Raw genomic sequence first — 24,069 nt, forward strand, 5'->3', positions numbered from 1 at the left:
CTGGCCATAAATTTAGGTAGGGCAGATTCTGGGTAATTTTGTAAGCTTTTAACCCCTGAACACAATGGCTCTTTGGGCTCCTCCCAAGACATAAACCTACGTTCATAACTTAATTTAAAATATCTGAGATAAGTTCACAGTATTAGCAACTGTACAAAACATAACAGCTTGAGGGTGGCGCTCTAATGATGATTGACATAGGCTACTTAGTACCAGTAGCCTACACACGACAAACGCAGAGAATGTCATCTTAGAAATGCCTTAATGTATTTTTATTGCGTCTGAATGTTGTTTTAGAATGTTGTAAATTAGGAATTACGGTGAGGAAAACAAACTCATGTCTATTCTCAGAACAAACATAAAACTATAACACAACAGAACTAGGCCTACTGTATAAAGCTATGGAGCATATTACTTTCGTTAATTTGATACGCTACTCCACATAAAACAGACCTGGCTGCCAACTAGTAACTGACCTGATGCAGCAGACATAGCTGAAGCGAACGTCTTGTTCTTCTGGAGCGAGGTTTACGTAAGGTCACGTGGAAATAAATGGGGCAGCCAGAAATGTGCCCCTGCAGTTCCATTTTTCACCACACATTTAGTGGGGCACTGTAGAGCAAGAGCTAGTTTTAATCTGCTCACTTTACGACTTAAAATTGTCTATAAAATCCGAATGCTGAACACATTTATAATTTATGATTAATTCAGTGGATATTGGATGAATATTTTCCCCCACCTGCCCATATCGACGAGCCGCGGCTGATTTAGTCCTCAATAGGGCCGCAAAGTCTGAAATAGTGATGCAAACAGCATTTTTTTTTTTTTTTTTTAAAATTAAGAAGCTCCCCAGGACTTAGATCGGGTGAAGCGAGATCTGAAGATTTGATAAAACCCAATGATGAAAAAGAAGCAGATAAGCAGTCTTTACTCTTTAGAATCTGCCCTTTTAAAGGTAGGCTAACGAACCCCTAAAACAACTTTTTTTTTAGTTAATGATCTGTAAGTCTGGGGCTTTATTAATGCTGTTCATTGATTCACGTAATTTTTTTGACATTGGGTATAAAGTGTTTTAATTATACACTATATGGTGTAAAAACCTCTGAGTGCTGCCCTCTTCAGGTTGAACGGTGGCTACTGCAGTTAAATTTTCCTATTGGCAGTTGTGGTACCCTGTGATGTAAGAGGGTACCAGCTAACCATAGACAGTATATAAGATGGACACAGCGACCCCATAGACTTCAAAAAGTGAAGCTCATTTGAAGCACTCACTTCCTGATCGCCAGGCGAACTGCGCAGGCTCAAACTGAGCTTGAACACGTGAGCAACGTGTCTGACAGCTGTCAGTCTTCTAGTAGCTGTGCGGAGAGAAATCTGAATCATTCCCTTCCGAATCTCGCAGAGACGGAGAGCGTGAGCATTAGCTGTCCATGAGCTAGCAGTAGGATCAACTTTATCACTCTCTGTGGGCTACTCCCTTCACTTTATCGGACTTAATGCCTCCACGTCCCCCCGATTGCCTGCGAGCTTCTCCGCCGGTCTATACGGTAATTTCTCTACAGTGCGACAGAGAGTCGCGTGAGTTATGACGCAATCGTTAGCCTATTTTTACAAAAACGGCTTCTACGGGGCCATAACGTGAGCTACAAGGTAATGGAGCCTTTTATACATTGTCGAGTTTCTTTAGAAATAAATAATGGACAAATGGAGTCTTTGGACGCCTCAGATGTAAAGTTATTCGCTGTCAAAGTGACGCAAAAATGAATGGGAGTCAATGGAATGCTAACAGCAGGTGAAGTTCTGCTACAATGGCGGCGCCCGCGGAGGCTTCAGTTTCAGGCGGATGGATTACCCCCTTGCAGCTAACCACGCCCTTGCCTACAGAGAGACATGTCTAAGGTGCACGCCCCCCTCCACTGGACTCTGCCCACTTTTCCAGCATTTTTCAAATATTGCCAGTGGGTGGAGTCAGGCTCTGACCAGGGGTTTAGTTACCCTTTAAATTTAGATGGGAATCTCTCTCACACAGGATGACCATATTTGGCATCTTAAAAAAAAAAAAACTGGTTTAGACCACTTTTATGATATAATTATTTGTCTTCTGCCTTGATGGACAGCATTCCTTTTCTGATGAATCAGAAAGAGAAAAAATAAATATTTGCTTATGTTATCATTCGCTTATGTTTTATCATTTATTTAAATGTCATCGTCATATTTTAAGTTAAGTTTCTCACTACTATCATTTTGATGTGTTTACCATTATTATCATTTGAAGTGTATGTATAATACTTTTCTTTTATTAATCTTTATGCCTAAAATGTAGCTGATTGACTTGGTGAACTTGTCTACTTGCTGTTTAGATGAGGGCAAAAGTAAGTTTCCAATAGACAGACCACAAATGCTCGAATCAATGTCATAGAATAATGAGATAAACTTATCTTAGCTGAACATCTTGCAGAAGGGACATGTCGTGTAGTTGCTCTGTATTGTATTGTATTGTATTAAGATTAACAACTTTCTGACACATTTGTGTATACGGCCCCCTCTCCACTCTTTATTTTATTTGATTGTCTGCAGTTAAAAAAATAACATTTGACTTAATCATCTCACTGGATCTCCTCCCTGCATCATTTTCAATGCACATTTGTGTTCCGCAGAAAAAAAAGAAAGAAAGTCGTAGGGGTTTAGAACAACATGAGGTTGGTATAATAACAGTGTCATTTTTGGGTGAACTTTCCGTCATACTGACGTAAGCACTTTCCTGCCTGTACAGACTGGCGCCATTTTGTTCCCTTGTGAAGTCGTAAAGGAATAACTCCAGTCCGGGAGCGTCGACCACTCTACATGCACCAAACCGATCAAACTTAATTCCAGTCGGTATAAACTGGTAATTGTGAACGCTTTATTTGTGATTGAACGTTTTATTAATGGTTCATTTACTTTAGTTAAGTGTAGTAGTCGTTCTAAAGTTAACAACATGTTACCTAAAGTTAGCAACATGCTATTCGAAAGCCAATAGAATACTGTGTTATTTCCACGTAACGTTAACGTTACACAGCTCTTGAGCGTAAAATATACAAACGAACTTAACATTACTTGTTGTTTAGGCTACACGTTGTTTGTATCGGTGTTTCTTATCTGACAGCCTAGTAAAATGAGTTAACGTTAGGCCAAACACAGGGCACCGACCAAGGCCTAACACGACGAATGATAAAACTATTTTTTTAAACATTGGATTTAAATCAGAATTTATTTAACAGTAACTTAACGTTACCACATTTTAATCGAACGATTGAAAAACGGTGTTAATGGAAACGAACGCGTAATTTCTGATATTCTTTCGTTTCATTTATTTATGATCGCGTATATTAGGTCATATTTGTTTAATTATTTATCTGTAAAAAATGTGGCTTAACGTTACATGTGTAATATTCACAAACGCTGATTTTGTAAGACGCACTCTGGATTTACAGGTGCGGACACAAAATCGAAGAAATATTAATTCGTATAATACCAATTTTAAAACGTGACAATTGTGGTTTAACGTGGTCGAAAAAGGAAGCCAAGAGCCAAAATGTGTAACTTGGATTCAAGACAATTTCGTATTTAAAATTGTTTGTATGCATTATCACAGTTTATTGTGTCCAATTACATGTTCTATGAATCCAAAAACATGTCTCCCATGAGAATATTTTCAATGTAATATATATTGTGTCCCTGTCCATATTGAAATAACCAATTATTCAGCACATGGGGAGTGTTTTTGTCTTCTTTTTGAAATGTAGGTTATGCAAGATCTTGTCCTTCATTCCAGAGGACAACTGGATTTGGAATGAATTGGCTTTCCTGAAGATTGCTGCTTTTTCTTTTTATCTCATCATAGGTTTTTGTTTTTTCCCTGTTGGGCATAAATTTTTTTAAAAAAGAGTTCCAGTCTACCCCCCTTTAAATTTTCCACCTGGCTTCAGGAGACATATCAGGAGATATCCCTCCTTTTTTTTTTTCCTCTCCAAGATATCCAGTCCCATCTTTGCCCTCTGCTCTTCTTTTTGACAACATCTAGCTTGCCGAATTTTTTTAATTCCCCCAACCCCCTCACCACTCAATTATCAACAATATTGGAGAAAAAAAAGAAAAAAAAAACACGAAACGGACATTTTCCACCATCTGCCAATTTTATCACAGCAGTCTGATGGGAACAGGGCTCTAAGAGGCAAAAGTTGCCCCTCTTCCCCTGTCTTTACTCATCAGTCAAGTATTCCTTCAGGATCAACACAGTGCGGAGCGACCCTTCAAGAAGCGCTTGAGATCACCAGGGAACGTCTCAGCCACTGCAGGTGAACGAAGTTCTTGCAACGCTTTCTCTCATCAGTATTTCAATATTGGCCACCATTTTGTGTTATTCAGGACAGAATGTGAAAGTGAAAAATATGATAGGATCAACAGGAGCATGAATAGGCTTGTAACACTCTAAATAGGGAGATTCACTTGGACCCTGTCGCAGACATCCGGAACGAGATCCCAGCATCATTGAAGAGCTCCTGACCTGGAAGAGTACAAACTTGTGACCATGACCATGCAAGGAGATGACTGCTACTTCTTCTTCTATTCCACCTGTACTAAGGTAAAATGAAGTGTAGAGAACCCATTAGGGGTTGTTCACCTGAGACTGTTTTCAACTTAAAGAAAACTTTATATGCGTTTTGGCCATTCATTTTGGCCAACGACGTTTTAGCGGCCTGAAAATGCAAGCTTTTGAAATCGGGTTTCAAAGTCCAAGTTTTTGAGAAAAATATATCTCATCTCCTACAAAAATGCAAATTTGTTAAAACAGTTTCGTCATGCGCATGCATGTGTTCAGTCCATTAACACATAGTGTTTACAAAGTGACTTCGCCAACTACTGGTCTGGCATCCATAGTGCAGTCATTGTCATGGATCCGTATGAACGGGATCGATTGACAACGTTGTCGTACGTTGAGTAGTTTAATCTCAAATCAATGTCTCTTGTGCGCATAATTAATGTGGTGAAATGCTGTTTAATAAGTGGTACGACTTGACTGTATCCCTTAAATACCCGTCTAGTTTTAACTTACTGTGCCAGCAACTGCTCCCTCTGCTGAAGCTTTGCATTTAAAGAGCTAATAAAATATTTAGACTCAGGTTAATATTTCGTGTCTAATTATTTACTTGTGGCAAGTACATCCATGTACATAATCCCTTACTTAAACAATTATTTTTATAACAAATTTTAATTTGTGTATTGTATTTAATGTGTTAATGTCTTTGTACAGCTCCTTGTAATGCTTTTACAGTTTTTAAAGTGATCTATAAATAAATGATTGATTGAAAAAATATTAAGTGAATTTAAAAATCAATCTTTAAATAAATGTATACTGCCTAATTATTAAAATTATTTAATAAAAATGTATAATTCAATGTTTTGTCCTGCAATTTGCCTTTGTAGGGTGACAGCTGTCCTTTTCGACACTGCGAGGCCGCCATGGGTAGTGAGATTGTCTGCAACCTGTGGCAGGAGCAAAGGTGCTTCCGTAAAATCTGCCAGTTTCGCCATATGGAAATAAAGGTTTGTGACCATTTCCATACTCTCTTAATGTTGAGATCCTTTCATTGTTTCTTAAATGGGACCTTAAAAATGATCCACTCTGTTACTACCTTTATAGAAAAACCGCAAAGTAATCGCATGCTATTGGGAGAACCAGCCAGCTGGCTGCCAGAAACCTCACTGTGCTTTTCATCATGAGAAGTCACGCATCATTGATGGGAATTATTTTTCCCCAGACAAAGGTATTTGACAGTCTTTTAGTCTTTTAATAATCATTCATAAAAAATGTAACGTTCAAATAAATAAACTGGGCATTGTTTTGCAGATCAAGCAAAGGAGAAAGAAGAGACCCCACACGAGGACCAAGTCAACCAAGTCCCAGCGCCCCCTGCAAACCCTACTAACCCACAGCTTAGAGGGGTCATTAGAACTGAGACCCAGGAGAACGTCCCCAGCCCTACCCATCCACCTGTGGTCATCAACCCCGTGGATGATGATGATGAGGATGGTAAGCACACGTTCCTGTGACGTGTCATTTTGAATTCAAAATAATAAATATAATTGAAATACAACATGTAAAAGTAAAATAACTCTCAAAATCTTTAATTGAAGTTTACCTAAGATTGGCTTTCTTCTCACCGATCACTATATAGATTGCAGACAGGCCTATATTATATGATATCTTTATTATAGATCAGTGTTTCCTTGGCGTTTCAAAATCAACACACTACGACACGACTTGTGTATCATGCTGTAATACGTGACGGCGAGGCAGAATTGCGCAGTTGCCCTCCACTGACTGTGCTGATCAAAAGCACGATGGGAAACGACTTGCTGATGACACAGCTCATAGGTTTAAACAACCATGAGTCTGAGCTGGTTTGATTCTTTCAAGTCTGCATTCGATGTATCCTCTATCAAGAACACATCCGGGTACTTTGATGCGTCTGTACCTATGCGTTCTTGAGTACTGGAATTGAACTTCATCAGTTGATGACGACATAGAGCGAGAACACAATGACGCAAGATCGCTTACAGGAATAGTTCACTTCAAAATTAACATTCTGTCATTTACTCACCCTCAAGTTGTTTTAGACCTGTATGATTTTCTTTCTTCTGCTGAACACAAAAGAAGGTATTTTGAAGAATGTTGGTAACCAAACATTGATGTAATTGAGTAACGACATTCTTCAAATATCTTTCTTTGTGTTTAGCAGAAGAAAGAAATTCATACGAGTTTTAAACAACTTGAGGGTGAGTAAATGATGACAGAATTTTCATTTTGATGTGATCTATTCCTTTAAGAAAGCATATTGAGAAATAGCCTTTGTCTCTATTTTTAGTGCCAAGTTTAAACTATAAACTATATATCAAGCATTTATGTAACATATTTAATTTGTGCATTAATGGCTGTTGTGTTAAATAGTTTATTTACTTAAAGGAGTAATGTATTTTACCTTTGAACACCGTTGTTGACGGTGTCTCCCCTCAGATGCAATGCTTTAATGGTGGCTTTGCACGCAATTCTTAAAATGCCCACAAGATGGTGCCATATATTGGTGAATCGATATACCGGATTATGGAAAATGCTTTAATATTGTGAAAAATAGCAGTAACAATTATTATCGGTCAATCTCTAATGTATTGTTCTCTATCATGTTTTTATGTGTATAAATTATGTGTGGATATTCCCAAACTCTCTGACAGTGTGATCTCTCTATGGGTTATGTGATTGTCTTATTTCTAAAAATATGGAAAAATGTTTGTATTAAAGGGCACCTATTATGACATTTAAAATGTTCCTAATGTTGTTGTGGGAGTCCCCAACAACAGTTTTACATGCATGCAATGACAAAAAACACTTTTGTTTTCGTATAATATGCATTTATTTTTACCTGATTTGCTCACCGACTCCCAAATGATTCGTTCAACGACTCGTTTTTCAAACCCCTCCTTTGCGCGACGCTAATCTGCGTTGATTGGTCAGATGACCCAGCAGTGTTTACAGAGATAATACTTATTTTTAACACGGAGTGCAATGATGCTTTTATCAATTAAATTGTATTATAATAATGATTATAGTCCACTGCTTTATAGTTTGTAGTAAAAAACGAAAAATAAGATAAAGAATTTAATGTTATGTTAGCGAGCATAGCCCAGAGTTCATATTGTAAAAGCACAATCAGTCTTTGTTTGCATTAGCCCGATGCATAAACATAACGTTTTTACAAACAAAAAAAATGCAGTTACGTTACTACGAGGTATTACTCTATTCTTTAGACAACTCCGAAAACAACGACAAACACTTCACATATCTCAATACAATTGTCATTGAAGACCTAGAAGCTAAACGGTGCTTACACAACAAACAAAATAATTATCAAGCATGCTACATAAAATATAAAAGCAAAAATTATTAATAACACTTACAGGTTGTGATACGGAGGAGGAAGCTGATGCAAATACACTTGGAACTGAACCTTCCTTCAATATCAGCCAGCTCGCGAATCCAAGTTTGATTGCATTTAAAAAGCAATCGTCTTCAAAATGACGCGAACAAAGCACAAGGCTCGGACTATACTTCTGTGGTATAGTGAATTGTAGCCACTTAGTCTTCAAATGCTCCTCCTTGGGCAGATGAAAAAAGTTTGCTTTTGAGCCGCACTTCAGAACACAGCGTCTCGTCGCCATGATATTTTCCCTGGCCTTGGAGCGCAATAAGTGGGCGTATCGTATTCAAATAACTTGACAAGTTGACGTCATCTAGTCAGAGAAAAAGCTTCGGTCTTCTAACGATTCATAAAAATGACTCGGAGTCGACTCTCCCTTTTGAAAGACAATAACTTTATATACGGTGCACTTTCATATTTCAAACTTTGCAGGATGTTTTTGTTCACTTCAGATCTGTTACACACTACATGAAAGGTAAATTTCAAAATTCCATAATAGGTGCCCTTTAAAGTAAAAATTATTGATAAACACGTCTTTCGAATGGTATAATAACAAGTACTTTGGGTTTCTTGGTTGTCATTTATTTTTATTAAAAAAGCACCAGAACTTAGATTAAAAAATTTGTATTAGCAACACCGCATGAATATGAATCACACGATATTCGCCTTTGATCTCGTAGTTTATATGATTCAGTACGAGGAGAGATCTGTCCGTCTTGCCTACACCTTTTCACTCCTCCCCTCACTTTTGTCTAAATTTCAGGTGAGCGGATCTCAAATTAGCCTATTCAGAACTCATAATTATGATATTTCCCACTCACATTAGTTCCAACCCTTAATTAATCTTTGATTAGCTAGTTCAGGTGTGTTTAATTAGGGCCGGGCATTGGTCTACAGGTGGCCTTTCAAGAATAGAATGTAATATAATATGATCTTGACATATTGCTCATTGTTTGCAGATCAATTCTCAGAGGAAGGAGATGAATCTCTTGCAGGCTCACCCCGGAAACTGATCACATTTAAAGGTGAAGACGGTTTCCATGTTTTGTTAATATTTTCTATTATGTATTGATCGTTTTATTTTATTATTGGTCTGTCGTGCAGAGGATTCGCTGAACTTTGGTATCCAGACACTGGAGGAGATCAGATTGAGGAAAGCACTCATGGCCAATCTGAAGAAAGCTGGTAAATAAACCCTCACCTCTATTGCTTTCCAGTGATCTGTTGTTCAGACATCTGATCTGAATTTTCACTTTTTGTTTGTTTGCAGGGCATTCCACTATGCAGAGCTCTGCCCAAAACAATGGAACTGCTATTGAAAAGGAAAACATTCAGTCTCTTTCACGTCTGGAAGTAAACAATGCTAAGAATGGTAAGCAATCCAAGTGTTTGAACTTTGGTTTTCATAGTATCAAACCATTTGTTCATATTAAAGCCCTTTTAAAATCTGTTTTGCAGATTCGTTTAATAATGAAACTGGAAAAAGAAAAATTTCAGACAGACTTGGGAAAAGAATTTTGAAAAGAGGTACGTTTATGAAAGCGGTTTGCCCGATATTGTAATACATTTATTGCCCTTGGTCCCTTTTTACATACTTCTGCCAAAAACTGACAGATGTTATCATTTAATTGAAGATGGTCCTGTGGAGGAAGAGCTACCTTTGAAGCGAAGCCTTGCTGAACGACTCGGTGCAACTGTTGAATCCTCCACAGACGTTTTACCACAGAAAGGTACGAGACTTGATTATTATCCCAGCTGTGGCTGTAGGGACATTTTGTATCACTTTCACATGTAAATCCCACCCTTGGACATACATTTTTATCAGGACAAACTTTAAAGACTTTCAGTACATTTAAAGAATCTTTTATAGAATTGTACTAATGTTGTGCTTGTTGTTTTTTTTTTTTGTCTACGTTTGTTTTCATTGTTATATTTATGTTTAATATATATCTACCATGTAATAGCCAGTGATGCTGATATAAAAATGAACTCAAATACTACTACTACTTCTCAATTTACGTTATTAACTCTTTTCAGCTCAGAAACCAGTGCGAGAAAGACTTGGATTGACCTCCGACCTGCCCAGCGCCGACAGCGAGCCAAAACCATCCGGAGACATCCGTATAAAAACCCTTGAGGAGATTCGGCAAGAGAAGGCAGCCAAAAGCCTCAAATCGAGTAAAGTTGTGCGTGTTGTGAAAGAAGTGCCGAAGGAGGAGCCGAACCCTTCCAAGAAAAGTGTCAGACCTGCTGGTGGACCACAAGTTAAGACTTTCTCCGAAATCCTTCACGAAAAGAAAAAAATGCAGGAGAAAAAAGTCCAGGAAATGAACACGACAGCCAAAAGTCCGGAGGGGAATGAAGGACCTTGCTCTGCAGAAGCTGCAGTCAAGGCCCCTGTGGCAGTTGCAGAGGTACGAGTTAAAACGCTGGAGGAAATCCGCAGGGAGAAGGCTGCAAGGATGCAAGCACAACTTCAAGAGAGCACAGACGACAAGACCCCAACCTCTAGTGAAGCAGAGTCAAGTGGACCTCCAAAGAGGCGCATTCTGCGAGTTAATAAAGCCTCAAGTAAGTCAGACACATTCATGTAGTTTGTTTCAAGGAAATGGTTTAAAATTGTGGAAAACAGCCAAGGAAGTGTTCACACTTTGTTTTCAATTGCTATTTTTTTTATTTGTTTAGCTGCTGCCAACACTGTAGGTCAGACAAAACCAGACACATCCGATAAGAAACTGGAACCTGCTACAGAGGTAAGATAATTCCAAGACAACCCAAGACAACAAGCCTAAGAGGATATTGTTTCCTGATTATATATCGTTTCCTTTGTTTAACTCGCAGACTAATGGAAAAGGCGAACCCTCCAGTGTGCCTGTTAAAGTGAAGACGTTTGAGGAGATCATGCGTGAGAAGAGACTCCGCAAGCTGCAGGAGGAGCAAGTCACCTCCACCAACCAGAAAGACGCATCACCTGCTGCCTCTCCGCCGGCAGCAGAATCCTCTGCACAGCCTCAAACCACAGCGAGACAGAGGATCGCCCTCAAACCCAAGCCCTCTCCGCTCCCTGCTGCTGTAGTGCCTCAGAAAAGCTCCCCCGAGCGGTCTGGAGATAGTTCTCCATCGTCAAACACACCAAAGCCCTCCACCTCTCCGGTCATTCCTGTCCAGCTAGCTGAGGGAACTATACAAACTGTGGAGAAAAAGGGTAGGAGTTCTATTCATTATCTCTTTATTTGATCGTGTAACTTTACTGGCTGGATTGTTTTTTACGTACAATATTACTCCTACAAAAATAGGATAAATAATAGATATTGTTTTAAATACGAGAAGCCAGTAATGTTTACAACAGTACTAATATAAACTAAAATAATTGTGTATTTTCTTATTTAGATACGGAATTGGAATTGTAACTCCCTTTTCTAAACGGCCTACTCACTTTGCTGCATTTGTCTGCATTTCAGTGAAGCCCAAGGTGAACGTGAAGCCATCAGTAATGAAGCCGGCCCAGAGGAGGAAAGCTGCAAAAGTTCACTCTGCTGTTGCTGAAGTGAAACCTCTCAATGCCGCCTGTCAATCACCCTCCATGGTCATTCCCAACAAGCGCCTTAAGGTGAGGTTTATTTACTTGAGCAATTCTTTTATCACTGCTGGTTAAAAAAACCCAATTGTTTAAGCTGTTTTTTTTTGTACTCTTTCAGGTGGCTTCACCAACCTCTCTGACAGATGTTCGGTTCGACACTCAGCAGGTGTCCTGCTCTAACACAGAGGATATTCAAACGGTGCCTATGAGCTGCATTGAGCCTGCCAGTACTACATCAGCTGAGACTGTTGCAGTCCCCCAAAGGTATGGGAAATTATCTCATTTCAGCTGATGGAAGACTACCACTTTTAATTGATTTATATTAAATCGTCAGGCAGAAATGATAAAAATTAACAAATATTTTTGTCCTCTGTAGCCCTGTGATAAGAACACCCAGTGGGCAGCGCAATCGTCGGTCCAGCACCACTTCCGGTCGAGCTGCTGTTACCAGTTCATCGATGGATGACTTTGAAGACCTGTTAGATGAATTTACGGATGATCGGCTTGAGGATGACTTGGAATTGGATTCGGGCAAGGGAGAGGATGACCTTCTTTTAGAACTCTCAGAGATGATTGACAGCTAGAAATGAGCGGCGTCACCCTTTTACTTACTTAACACTGCCACTATGAATATAAAAGGACTGAGACATAATTCAACCCACACCATTTTAAAATAAGATTTCTTTTATTTTCAAAGTCTGATAGATCTTGTTTTATTGTTCCTTTTTAGATTTTTCTTGTCCATGTAATTATTACTTCATCATCAAATAGTGCTTTATAGTTATTTTCTTTAGTTGACTTCTTAAAGCTGTCAAAAATTAAGAAAAAAAAATGTAGTTGCAGGTATGAGCGAGCAATCATAAGACAGCCTCGGGTATAATGATTGTGTTGGAGGTCATGTTATAGCACTAGTCATCATCATGCATTACAGAGGCAGGAAGTTTTCAGTTGTGTACTGTGTATGCTGGAATTTATTTTTTGTATTTTTTTTGTATTGGAGAGGCACAGCAAGACAACACCTTTCTTCGTGTTCATTTTGAGTCGCATGTATTAATCTGAGTTATTAAATGTTCTTTGGCTGTCATTATTGACATTATTTTAACAGGTCATCTCACTAACCTTTGATGTGCTATAGGAAAATATATTTTATGATCCTGTTATTTAATGTTTTTGACTTGAGCTGGAGGTCACAGAAATTGTCCCTGTCCTCCCCCACTTCCTTTCATTTGGGTGGAAGCAATTCTATTATAAATGTAATGCTAAATGAAATTCCCTTGGGAACCATCTACACCTTTTCACCTTCTGAAATTATTATCAAATTATTTTAGCAGTTACTGCAAGTTGAATGCAATTTGAATTTACATGACAAAGCTGTGTTCTCAGGGAAAATCCTTAAGCTTTGCTCATCTTTGTTGACCTGTATATTCTTTTCTTTGAAAATGTCTTGACGATGTCTTCTCTTCTTAGTTTTATTCACCTCAGTTTAATAACATCATGTATTAAGGGGCTGGGATGGGAACATAATGTAATCTGTTCTGCAGTATCACCTAAGTTGCACCTCTTCAAAAACTTTGTAAATAAAATGTCTATGAAAACCTTATAAGTGTTTTAGTTTTTAACAGCATTTACCAAGCATTGTTATGCATTGGTAACTTTAGTATTTGTCTAAATACTTTTTGGGAATGTGCTATTGTTACATTTGAGTGTTTGGGATGCTGCATATACATAAATTAGCTGTGAAAGGTAATATCTAGTTTTGGAGGTGCGAGTTAAGAAATAACCTCAAATTCTCTCAGCAGCATTTAGATCTTTTTTCTTAGACATTTGTGCAGTAACAATATTTTAAATCCATTTATTCTAAAATAATGTAATATAACCCCACATTATTGTATCTGTACATATAAGAAAGCTGGCATATATCCTAAATTTGAAAGTTTTTTCAATGGGTTTTACATTTACAAAATAAATGTAGTACATTACTGACATCAATACTTTCAATGGAATTTAGAAATGAAAAAGTTTAACCATAGTCAGCTAAATAAAAAGTCAAAAAGCTGTCAAATTTATAATAATATACTTACTGATGTTTTATCATTGGATGCCTCTGTATCTTACAATGGACAATATTGGCACCCTTGTTAAATCTGAAAACTGAAATTTTGGTTTTACAATTTCTCCTAGTCTTTCATTAAAAAAATTCACAAAAACCTAACCTTGATAAAGTCAATAGTTTAAAAAGAAAAGAATATGGGATAATACTTTTTTCTGAAATATTTATTCCTCAATTATTGACACCCCTTCATTTAATATTTTTTGCAGCCTCCCTTTGCCAAGATAAGCACTCGATCTTCTCATATAAGGCATAAGGTTGAAAACAGGGCAAGAGATCTGAGGCCATTCCTCCATACTGAGTCTCTCATATCCTTCAGATTCAGAGGTCCATGCTTGCTTTGTGGACTCAACTCATTCCACAGGTTTTTTTTTATGGGGTTTGGATCAGGGGACTGATATGTTCATGGTAAAACCTTCATTCTGTAGTCAGTGAACTGTTCAGTTGTTTATATTGAGATGTGCTTTGGATCAATGTCATGCTGGAAGATCCAACCATGGTCCAGTTTAAGTTTCCTGACTGGGTCAGTCAGGTTATGATTTAATGCCTGGTGGTCCTTGGTGGAGTTTATGATGCTTCCTAACAAGTTGCCCAGGGTCTTTAGAAGAATTTTTTTCTACATGTCTATGTTTCTGTCAAACCCACATAGTGATTTTCAGTCAAAAGGGCAGTCATTTTTGCAAATGACTTTTTTTGCCGACATTTGTAGAGCCCGCCACTGTATGCATTTCCTCAGAATGATTCTAAGAAAAGGGGAAAATGGAAAATATATTAAACTCCAAGCCAGCAGGTGGTGGTAATGACATCCTGACCCGATACCCCACCCCACCCCCCAAAAGAAAAAAAAAAGAAAAAAGAAAAACAGGAAATAGACAAGTAACTGCGTACTGCGACCGAAAACTGCAACACAAAACCCTCGTTCTCTGCTGTTGTTATTCTTCCACGCAAATAGACAACCATAACCCGAGGATTAAGGCTTTTATAAGCCTTGGAATTCTCCTCAAGTTCTGATTTAATAGCTGGGATGCATAATTTCCCTCTAAATTTTAGCTTGTTTAATGGCAGGTATTGGAAATTTCACAGTAAAAAGGAAGAGATATTTATTAGACATAGAAGTCCATTAAGCAACAGGCGAAGTATATTTACGCGGTCGTAAGAATCTACAAGGGAGGCTTGTTTTTTGTGTGTGTGTTTTTTTTTACATTTGAAGGTAATAGAGAGCTGTTTTTTCGCGAATTTGAGATATTTTTAAAGGTGCTTATGTAGGGGACATCGAAGTTGAGATTATTCGGTTTTAACCCAGTATTGGCTAGTTGTTTCTTATTAATAATTTTCGGTTTGTGCCGTATATTCTCCAAACTAACGTTCTAAACATTGTTTAGGTTTGGTGTAACGGCAGAATAACTGGTCGATGGTTGTTTATCAAAAAGACTGACATCTAGTGTTAGTAAAGAGTTGTTGCAGTTCTGTCAATATATATAGTTGAATAAACCATGAAGCTCCTGGAAAACTCAAGTTTTGAGGCCATGAACAGTCTGCTCACTATTGAAACGGGAGACTGTAAGATAATTGGACGGTAAGTGCAGAATAATCGCTTTTATAAGTTAAAACTAAGAAAATTTACATCCTTTCGAAACACATTTGCCTATCTGAACAGTCAGATCACATAAAGAGGAACTGAGTAAAGAACATGTTATTCACTCTGTTCTGCTACCTGATAGCACACGTACATCACGGAGAGACGTCTATTTGATGTGCGTGTTTACATCTAGAATACGTATTGTTTAGTGTTTGCTCATCTGCAATACGTCTATAGGACGTTTCCTTTCAGATGTCAAATAGACGTATAGAAAATATCTTGAAGATGTTTAGAATGTATGTAGAACTGACATCTTAAAAGACGTCTATCAGATGTTAGTAAACAGCAGATGCTTTCCAGATGAACTCAGACATCTGGCAGACGTATGTGTGCTTTCTGTTATTTGCAGTATTTTATGATTGAAGTCACTGTCTGTCACTGTTGTGTTTCTAGTATTGAGAGCTACTCCTGTAAGATGGCTGGTGACGACAAGCAGATGTTTAAGCAGTTTTGTCAGGAGGGGCAGCCGCACGTGCTGGAGGCTCTGTCTCCTCCGCAGAGCTCCGGAATCAGCCCCAACAAGTAAGTCCAGGTCTTTTCCAGAGGTATCGATAAGCATTTCACAGTCATCAACCCTCTCAGTTACACACTGTACAAAAATCTACCAGAAGGCCATTGCGTGTTGATCGAAATATGTTGTGCTTTCAGACTGAGTCAGAGTTTGGATGATGGGGAGGGCCCTCTCTCGGATAAGTGCAGCAGAAAGACTCTCTTTTACTTGATCGCCACTCTCAATGAATCCTTCCGGCCAGACTATGACTTCAGTCGCACCAAAGGCCATGATTTCAGCAAGGAGCCCAGTGTTAATTGGGTAATTTTGACATGATCTAAAATGTAATTGTAAATTACAAAATGTTATTTAAAACTGACTATTAATAATAATAGTAATACCTGCAACCCTAGAAAGATGGGGCAGATATATGTATGTATATATAAATAGCCAAAAAAAGTCGCTGTTTGCATTTAAATAGGCAAATGCTTAAGAGTTGATTGATCATTATTGTGGTCATTACACTTCATATGTTTGGCATCAAATCTTTTAACCCTAATTAATGGACTGTGTTGCTTTTCCTTTCTTAAACAACCATGTAGAAATTTATTTTAGGAATTAATTCATTTATATCCATCAAGAGGTGCATCAACTTTTGGTCAAGATCTTGTATTGTCAATGCAAGAGTCAAGCACTCTGTAAAGTCTCCCCCAGCACATCCCAAAGACTTTCAATGAATTCAAGGTCTGGACTTAGAGGTGCCGATTCATGTGTGAAAATGATTCTTCATGCTCACTCCCAACCATTCTTTCACAATTTGAGTGTTTTTGATATTTAATAATTTGATATTACACATTGTCATTGTGTAATATGGCCATAATGTGTCTTCCTACACAGTTGTTTAAGAAATGAAAAGCTACACATTCTATCAATTAGGGTTAGAAGAACTTTTGCCACACACATTAAATGTTAGAAACATAATAATCAGTGCAATTATGATCCAATCATAGACTCTTAAGCTCTTAAATCCAAACAGCGACTTTTGTTTGGCCGGGCAGTGTATATATATATATATATATATATATATATATATATATATATATATATCAATCAATTTAAATCAGTCATGTTCACCTGAATGTGGAGAGACATGTTTAACACTGAAAAACGAGGTTCATTAAATGGTTAATTTTTGCGCAGGTGTTCAATGCAGTGAACAGCAGTTTGTCTGCTGCTGCGGGCGAGGCGTACAGTCCCCTACAGCCTCAGTTATGGGAAGCGCTAGACAAGGAGATCAGCCTTGCTGAATGTGACATATACAGGTACCGTAGATATACTGCTCTCAAAGCCCATGTAGTGGTGTTTGTTTGAATAATACATCATTCAATTGTGATACATGTTCATTCAAGTTCTGATTGCATTCTGTGACAGTTACAATCCTGACCTGGATTCAGACCCATATGGGGAAGAAGGCAACCTGTGGTCCTTCAACTACTTCTTTTATAACAAAAGACTGAAGAGGATTGTGTTCTTCACATGCCGTTCTGTCAGGTGAGGGTCTGTATGTCAGAGATAAAGCAATTCAGTATTAATGTATGAAACTGTTATGAGAAATTTTTTGTGTGAAGAAATTCATACTTTTTTTCAGCAAGGACACATTAAAGTGACAGTAAGACATTTATAATGTAACAAAAAATCCATATCAAATAAACTTTCTATTTGTCAAAGAATCCTGACAAAATGTATCATGGTTTCCACAAAAATATTAAGCAGCATAACTGTTTTCAACATTGATAACAATAAGAAATATTTCTTGAGCACCAAATCAGCATATTAGAATGATTTCAGAAGGATCATGTGACTCTAAACACTGGAAAATTCTGCTTGTCCATCACTGGACTAAATTATATTTTAAAAATAGAAAATAGTGATTTTAATTTGCAATTATTTCTCAGTTATTACAGTTTTTACTGTATTTTTGATTGAATGAATGCAGCTTTAGCGAGCATAAGAGATTTCTTTCAAAACCACCTTTTAAATGGTAGTGTATATATACAATACATTTGATATTATTGCTATTATTCTTATTTTATTAAATATCTTATGAATCTCAGGCTCAGCAGGTCCAACCTGAAAATGACCTTTGACTTCTGTGTATTTGTCCTTTAGTCTTTTCATGGCTCCACGAGACTCTGGCATCGGCACAGAATTGGATCTGGAATTGGATGAGGGCAGCTATGAGGAAGAGGAAGAGGGGAACATGGACGAAGAGAGGTGAGGAACATTATTATTATTTGTTATAACTTCTCCAGGAAGTACTGCATCACGAACACCCACACTCTTGCTTTATGATCATTACGATTTGACTGGCAATAAACCACGTGGTTTCAGTGTATTTGCTAGTGAAGGGTTAAAAGCCAAAAGTTACATTGCAGTGTATCTAAAGACTATTACTCTGATATTACCAGCCTCTGATTTCATCAGTGATAGATTGATTGATCTTTCCTCAGGTATGGTGCGCTGTGTGCCTGGTGAAGCCCTCATCCCTGTCCTCTGAAGACCACAATCTCTTGCCTGAGTTTTTATGCCTGTTATTCCTTTCTGTTTTTTTGTGTTTAATTTTATATTGTTGGTCATTTCTTAGGAATGGAGAGATGTTTGTAATTCAGAGAATTTCAAGTGCTTTTTATTGTACTTTAACATTTTCCTTTACTTCATTGCATTCACTAGACTTACCTCTGACACCGGTGTGATGCATGTTGGGATATTTTTACTGTCTTATTTTTTTTTATCTCAAATGAGTTGTTTTTTTATTTGTCTCTTATTTGTTGAATTATGCAGGTTCCCCCCCCCCCCCCCCCCCATTTATGTCTCCATAAATGTCACAGTATTTCCACTAGATGGCATATTTCAACATGTCATCATCTTTGCCTCCTGTCTCTAGTTACTCGTCTTAACTGGCATTTTAAATGTTTAAATTTGGTTCATATTGGTTAGGCCTACACGTGCTCATAATTCATATTTTTGTCTAGTTTTCACTTCTTTTTTTCTACAAATGATAATAGAACTAACTATTCGTGTTTGTTTTTAGGGCTTAATACATTTTCCTGCAACTTTTTTGCCTCATTTATTAATGTTGACCTGCGAATCAACTTTTTAGTTTCGCCCCCAAAACTACTAAACATGTAAAAGAAAAACCATGATGGGTCTGTTAAGTTAAATTTTTATAAAGCTTTTTATTTGTCGTTACTGGTTTTTATTTGGATTTCGTGAAGTGAACATTGTAGTTCCACTTTCTTCCGTGAAGACCTGCTTGTGGGGAATGATTTTGCGTCGTCTGACAACACATTTGACTATAAAGGCAACAATTATCTTCATTCTTTACTGAGTTTATAGCTGTTGACCTTACATGATTTTGTGGAAAGATATTACAGTAGATATTATGCCCTATAACAGTGGGTGTCAGTGAACTTTATTGCATCCTGTTTGACATCGCACAGCTTGATATTGAAAGAATTAGTTTGATCAGTTGCATCTACTGGGGCTTGAATAATACTTCCTCATGAGGAGCTCTGTAGTTCATATGTCCACTGTTGTTGGAGGGCCTCTTGAATATCTGGCCATATGTGGTGAAGTCACAATCTTTCTGAATTCCTTTTCCATTTTAGATTTGACTGTGACCCATCTATGTTTGTAATTTCAAGCACTTTGATATATTACAGAGTTGAGCCAGTATAAGAACCGAGAGATGCAAGATCACTTTTGTTGTTAACTGGATACATTATTTCTACAAATGTTTTTAGAGTATAGTCCTACAAAAGTACCAGGATAAGCCCAACTGGATGCAGATCAATGCATTAACATGTCCTTCTTGGCAGCTTAAAACATTTGTATAAATTTCCTTTTAAAAGAGCATTTGCGTTATTTCCAAAATGCTTTGTCAAATAAATATCTACTGACTTAATATGTACTGATTGTGATTTTTATTGTGAAAAAAAAAAACCTTGCTGGGCTCCAAAAGTATTAATGTACAGTTCTAGGCTGAATGTCAACATGATTATTTTAGCATCATTAATCCGACCACATCTAGTAATGTATCATTAATTAGCAGCAAAGCAATACAGTATCATTTTTCATTTTATTTGTACTGGCAACAACAAAATACTTGTCTGTGGGTACGTCACCCCTTGAAACAACAACACATGTAGTGTCCACTTCTCGCTAGTAACAAAAAGATATCTACAAAATGACAAGTACTTTACAGAGGAAAAAAAAAAAAAGGGTCAAAGCATTGCATGCAGGCATCACAAACGATAATGTATGTAAAGCCTTTGTTTAGCTCGACAGGCACACCTCTAAACCATTATATGGACGTTTCCTGTGGCGCATGACGTGCCCCACTTCCCTTCAGGGTCAAACCTGCTCTACAGCACAAATACATAGTTTAACAGACATTTACAAAAGAGAATCGCAGAAAACACAGAACCCTTTTGAATTCTTCACATGAAAAGGAAACATGAGCACTTGTGCTAACCCGTTGCAGATACATGCGCTCAGAGGGAACTCAAATCTTTGGTACTTCAACAAAGTCCAAATCTAACAACATCAGCTGTTTTACTGGAGAGAAAAAAAAGGCACTTTAAATAGTCAAATCTGTGTTTTCCACTGCAAAAATATGTAAACAGTACATAAAGGCACGAAGTGTGCATCAAGTATACCAGGAATTAAGTTAGAGGTACTTTAATTTACACAACATGGTTGCACAATGGGAAATCCATGCACTGATTAGACAATACTGATGTTAAAATTGTGTGCACGAGCCTCGTGATGTTCTGTGCTGTGAACGAACGTCTGCTAGGAAAGAGTTTTTAGCAGCAGCACTTTGCACTCAGTGTGTCATTTTCTTGAAGAGATCACCACAAATGGATATTTTCAGAGGTAAGAAACAGTCACTTCTGTTTGTAAAGACTACAAGGTCAGTCTCTGGCCTGTCCCGAACACCTCAGCAGTTTCTCACTGCTGTAAACCACAGTTTATGGAATCTGTTCCATCCAATGCCCCTTGATCTCTGCATACCTTATGAGGTAATATCCCTCTCTTCATAGAGTCCACCCCCCCTGATTGTGGGTAAACATGCTCATTAATGATCTCCAGTCTCATTCGGTTCAAAATCGGGGACCACCTGATCCGTCGAGTGTCTGGTGCTGGAGTGCTGGCTGAGGGATACATTGTTGTTACAGTGGAGCCACGGGTGGAGAAGTATATCTCCAGCCTCAAGCCTCTCTGAGGGAGATTTCCTCAGCATGCAGTACACCAGTGACTTGGCCCTGGGTGAAAGAGTCTCCGGGACGGTAAACGCACCCCTGCGAATTTTGCTGAACAGTGCTGTGGGTTCCACGTCCTGAAAAGGGTAACGTCCTACTAGCATGGTGTAGAGAACAACGCCAAGGCTCCATACGTCGGCAGCCTTCCCTGAGTACGAGTGCCGTGAGTTTAAGATCTCCGGGCCCACGTAGGCCGGGCAGCCATGTTTGTCCGTCAGCGAATCATCGTTCCCGTTAAGAAGACAGGAGTCCTCCAGGTTTTGCAAGACAAGCTTTGTTCTGAGGAAACAAAAGAACATCTATCAGTCATCTGATAACTAGGTCCTATGTTAATGAATGTAAAATATTTGACACATATATATATATTAATTTAGTTATACATTGTAACAAAATATTATACATTGTAACAATATATTATACATTTTATAATTATTTTACTTTATTTTTTAAATATTAAATTAGAAAAAAATATTAACATCTGTTTATTTCTGAATACTATATATTCAAACAATTTAACAACTTTGTGGAATTCAAATATAATCTAATTAAGTGGATTATTTTCATGCCATGACTGATAAATTAATTACCAATATATATATATATATATATATATATATATATATATATATACGTTAAATGTTCAAATAAATTTAAAATGAAATACAAAAAAAAACCAATAATTTGAAATACTACAATTGAATTTAGGCATTACATCATTATAATGTACAGTATATAAAACGGATATTAATTTTGAGATTTTCTAAAGATTACATTAAATAATATTATTAAATTATTAGTACTTATAAAATTGAGTTGGTGTCAGATGACAACAAAAGGTAATAAATAAATAAAAATAGTGACAATGAGCACCCACAATTAATTATTGGCCAGTTTAGATTGAATAATGTCTGGGGGAAAAAAAAATATTTGCTTTTTGTCATTGAATATCATGCATCCCTACTATCATCAAGAGCTGTTAAGACTTGACTAACTAGCAACTAAAAATGTTTCATTGAGTTACTGACCTCTGTGGATCGGTGAACACAAACTTGCGCAGTTTAAGGTCTCTTAAAATGACGCCGTTCTCGTGACAGTGCGCGACCGCGGCTGCCATCTGTCCGAACAGGCGCACTGCCTCATCCTCCTGCAGCCTCTTACAGGTGCGCACGTACGAGTGCATGTCTCCATAGTTACGCTCGAAGAATATGTACACGTTGTTCTCCCCGAGCACCAGCTCTGAAATCTTGCAGATGTTGCCGTGTGGAAGCAGACGAGTGTAGGGCGCGATGAACTCGTGATACTTCTTTATGGAAAACACCTGGTGGGAACATACCAAAACAAAATGATTATTGATCCTTCATTATATAAAAGTTCCAGAACTTATATTAATATAAAATATTATAGAAGAATCTATGCTCACTTTGCATGTGTACTCCTGTTCTGTGACCTGATGAACAGCTCTAAATGTCTGCGCTCCTTCTGTGGCCTCCAACAGGATGTAGGGTCCGATGCGTGAGACGTGGTGCTTCTCGGACCCTGGCTGCTCAAGGCTCTGGGACAGGGGGCGAAGACAGGGCGCGAGACCCGGGGAAGGAGGCTGGCTGAGCCTGCGGCGCTTGCATTTGAAGGTGTCGGTGTTGTGAGGGTCCTCAAAGTCTACTCGCTTCAGTCGCAGTGGAGGTGTAGGAGTTGACAGGTTCATACTCATCTGTGACAAAAACAAGTGAGTGTAAGTTCATGACCTTGTGACAGCGCAACTTAACATACCATAAATGCTGATTGGATGAAGAATGCGGAGTCAATGCACAAAGGTGACATGAACAATGGATACAATTTGTACATGTGATTATTGCACCACACTTGAACACTCAGTAGCTGTGGGATAATAACTCTCACTAACTAACTAAACAAGAATGGGTGGTTCAATAATGTTGTGTAATGAAAGGAGGTAATTTATAACTATTGAATGACTATGTCATGAACAGTGTTGCTTGATCATACTGACTCAAGTTCCTTTCGAAATGCTGCTTGGCGCCTGTGAGTCATACAAGTGTTTAAGTTATTACACATTCAAGTGTACGTCATAGAATGACGTATCCCAGTTTCTTCCACTTCACTATTTTTAAACTAACTTTTCTATTCAAATAGCCAGTTAGTAGAATTTTCTCGTCATAAATTATAAGACTACATTGAGGGTACGAGGTTTCAGAACTCGATTCCGATAATGTCGGATTCGAACCTAAATCTCCTGATCAAGCAGTTCTCAATAAGCTATGCGTGAACCACTGCGCCACAACTCGTAGTCAAGAAAAGTCTATAAAATATTAATAACCGAACATTAGATGGATTCTATATGCTCAAAAATTCTCAGTATATACTATAAAATGAGAAGTGCAAGTTGACAGAGTTCAAGCAATATGCGCAGCCTGCAACACTAAAGTTTAACCACCAAAATGTTTCTCAATACTCGTTTAAATGTAAAAGTAGATCAATAATTGACATTAATCGTAAGGAACATTGGTTGGAAAGTATGAAGTAGTGATTTCTAGAAGTTAAGGTGATGCTTGAAGTCTGACTTACCTCGCTGCTTTAGACAAAGGACCCGCTCCTCTCCAAAACAGAACAATGAAAACTAGGCGCACTTAGTTGTGTCTACTTGTCAGAGAACATTTCCACCGGGGAAAAACATAAAATATAATGAAATGAACACTGGAAAACTATCAACTGTAGTTAAGTCTCGGCATAAGAGAGATAGTTGTCTCCAGTGAATACAGAATAAATATGAGTTGGTTTAAAAGGACGCGCGTGCCTTATACAGTAGTTGATTTGTAAAGAGTCTCCGGTTTCAATGCGTTTTGCAGATACTCGTGCATTTAGCCTCTTTTCATTCGTAATCTTTCTTCTTTGTCCT

The 24,069-nt window shown here is 37.8% G+C and overlaps 3 protein-coding genes across 5 annotated transcripts; 2 read left to right on the forward strand and 1 right to left on the reverse strand.

The window, feature by feature from the left end:
• The first annotated feature begins 2,735 nt into the window (after window positions 1-2,735).
• Window positions 2,736-12,358, forward strand: zc3h11a (zinc finger CCCH-type containing 11A). Of its 3 annotated transcripts, none has more exons than XM_079597087.1 (17): window positions 2,736-2,887; window positions 3,815-4,337; window positions 4,479-4,624; window positions 5,467-5,586; window positions 5,684-5,807; window positions 5,891-6,073; window positions 8,975-9,040; window positions 9,120-9,200; window positions 9,286-9,387; window positions 9,474-9,542; window positions 9,650-9,745; window positions 10,053-10,586; window positions 10,701-10,768; window positions 10,857-11,220; window positions 11,477-11,625; window positions 11,714-11,859; window positions 11,972-12,358. In XM_079597087.1, exons 3-17 carry the CDS (start codon window positions 4,571-4,573, stop codon window positions 12,177-12,179), a joined length of 2,364 nt encoding a protein of 787 aa, XP_079453213.1. In that variant the 5' UTR covers window positions 2,736-2,887; window positions 3,815-4,337; window positions 4,479-4,570; the 3' UTR covers window positions 12,180-12,358. The 3 variants fall into 3 exon arrangements, with proteins under 3 accessions (XP_079453213.1, XP_079453214.1, XP_079453215.1); XM_079597088.1 differs by having other exon boundaries at window positions 3,884-4,337; XM_079597089.1 differs by having other exon boundaries at window positions 4,268-4,337.
• Window positions 12,359-14,542: 2,184 nt separating this feature from the next.
• On the forward strand, window positions 14,543-19,762 carry maf1a (MAF1 homolog, negative regulator of RNA polymerase III a). The gene is made up of 7 exons (XM_079597437.1): window positions 14,543-15,281; window positions 15,738-15,866; window positions 15,993-16,155; window positions 17,035-17,156; window positions 17,266-17,385; window positions 18,004-18,108; window positions 18,345-19,762. The coding sequence occupies exons 1-7, from the start codon at window positions 15,199-15,201 to the stop codon at window positions 18,367-18,369; spliced, it is 747 nt and encodes a 248-aa protein (XP_079453563.1). The 5' UTR covers window positions 14,543-15,198; the 3' UTR covers window positions 18,370-19,762.
• A 40-nt stretch (window positions 19,763-19,802) lies between these two features.
• trib3 (tribbles pseudokinase 3) lies at window positions 19,803-23,877 on the reverse strand. The gene is made up of 4 exons (XM_079597431.1): window positions 23,739-23,877; window positions 22,579-22,866; window positions 22,184-22,476; window positions 19,803-21,437 (listed from the first exon to the last, which is right to left on the reverse strand). Exons 2-4 carry the CDS (start codon window positions 22,864-22,866, stop codon window positions 20,975-20,977), a joined length of 1,044 nt encoding a protein of 347 aa, XP_079453557.1. The 5' UTR covers window positions 23,739-23,877; the 3' UTR covers window positions 19,803-20,974.
• Window positions 23,878-24,069: the final 192 nt, after the last annotated feature.

This window comes from Phoxinus phoxinus, assembly GCF_949152265.1.
Source record: "Phoxinus phoxinus genome assembly, chromosome: 22".
Taxonomy (NCBI): Eukaryota; Metazoa; Chordata; class Actinopteri; order Cypriniformes; family Leuciscidae; genus Phoxinus; species Phoxinus phoxinus.

Excerpts from the sequence above, each read along its gene's own strand:
- zc3h11a (XM_079597087.1), top strand. The coding sequence starts at position 4,571 with ATGACCATGCAAGGAGATGACTGCTACTTCTTCTTCTATTCCACCTGT. Across the intron at positions 5,587-5,683 it reads TTCGCCATATGGAAATAAAG|AAAAACCGCAAAGTAATCGC; the intron begins GTTTGTGACCAT and ends CTACCTTTATAG. Across the intron at positions 9,543-9,649 it reads GAAAAGAATTTTGAAAAGAG|ATGGTCCTGTGGAGGAAGAG; the intron begins GTACGTTTATGA and ends ATTTAATTGAAG.
- maf1a (XM_079597437.1), top strand. The coding sequence starts at position 15,199 with ATGAAGCTCCTGGAAAACTCAAGTTTTGAGGCCATGAACAGTCTGCTC. Across the intron at positions 16,156-17,034 it reads AGGAGCCCAGTGTTAATTGG|GTGTTCAATGCAGTGAACAG; the intron begins GTAATTTTGACA and ends ATTTTTGCGCAG. Across the intron at positions 17,157-17,265 it reads GCTGAATGTGACATATACAG|TTACAATCCTGACCTGGATT; the intron begins GTACCGTAGATA and ends ATTCTGTGACAG.
- trib3 (XM_079597431.1), bottom strand. The coding sequence starts at position 22,866 with ATGAGTATGAACCTGTCAACTCCTACACCTCCACTGCGACTGAAGCGA. Across the intron at positions 22,477-22,578 it reads AACAGGAGTACACATGCAAA|GTGTTTTCCATAAAGAAGTA; the intron begins GTGAGCATAGAT and ends TGTTCCCACCAG. Across the intron at positions 21,438-22,183 it reads GTGTTCACCGATCCACAGAG|AACAAAGCTTGTCTTGCAAA; the intron begins GTCAGTAACTCA and ends TTGTTTCCTCAG.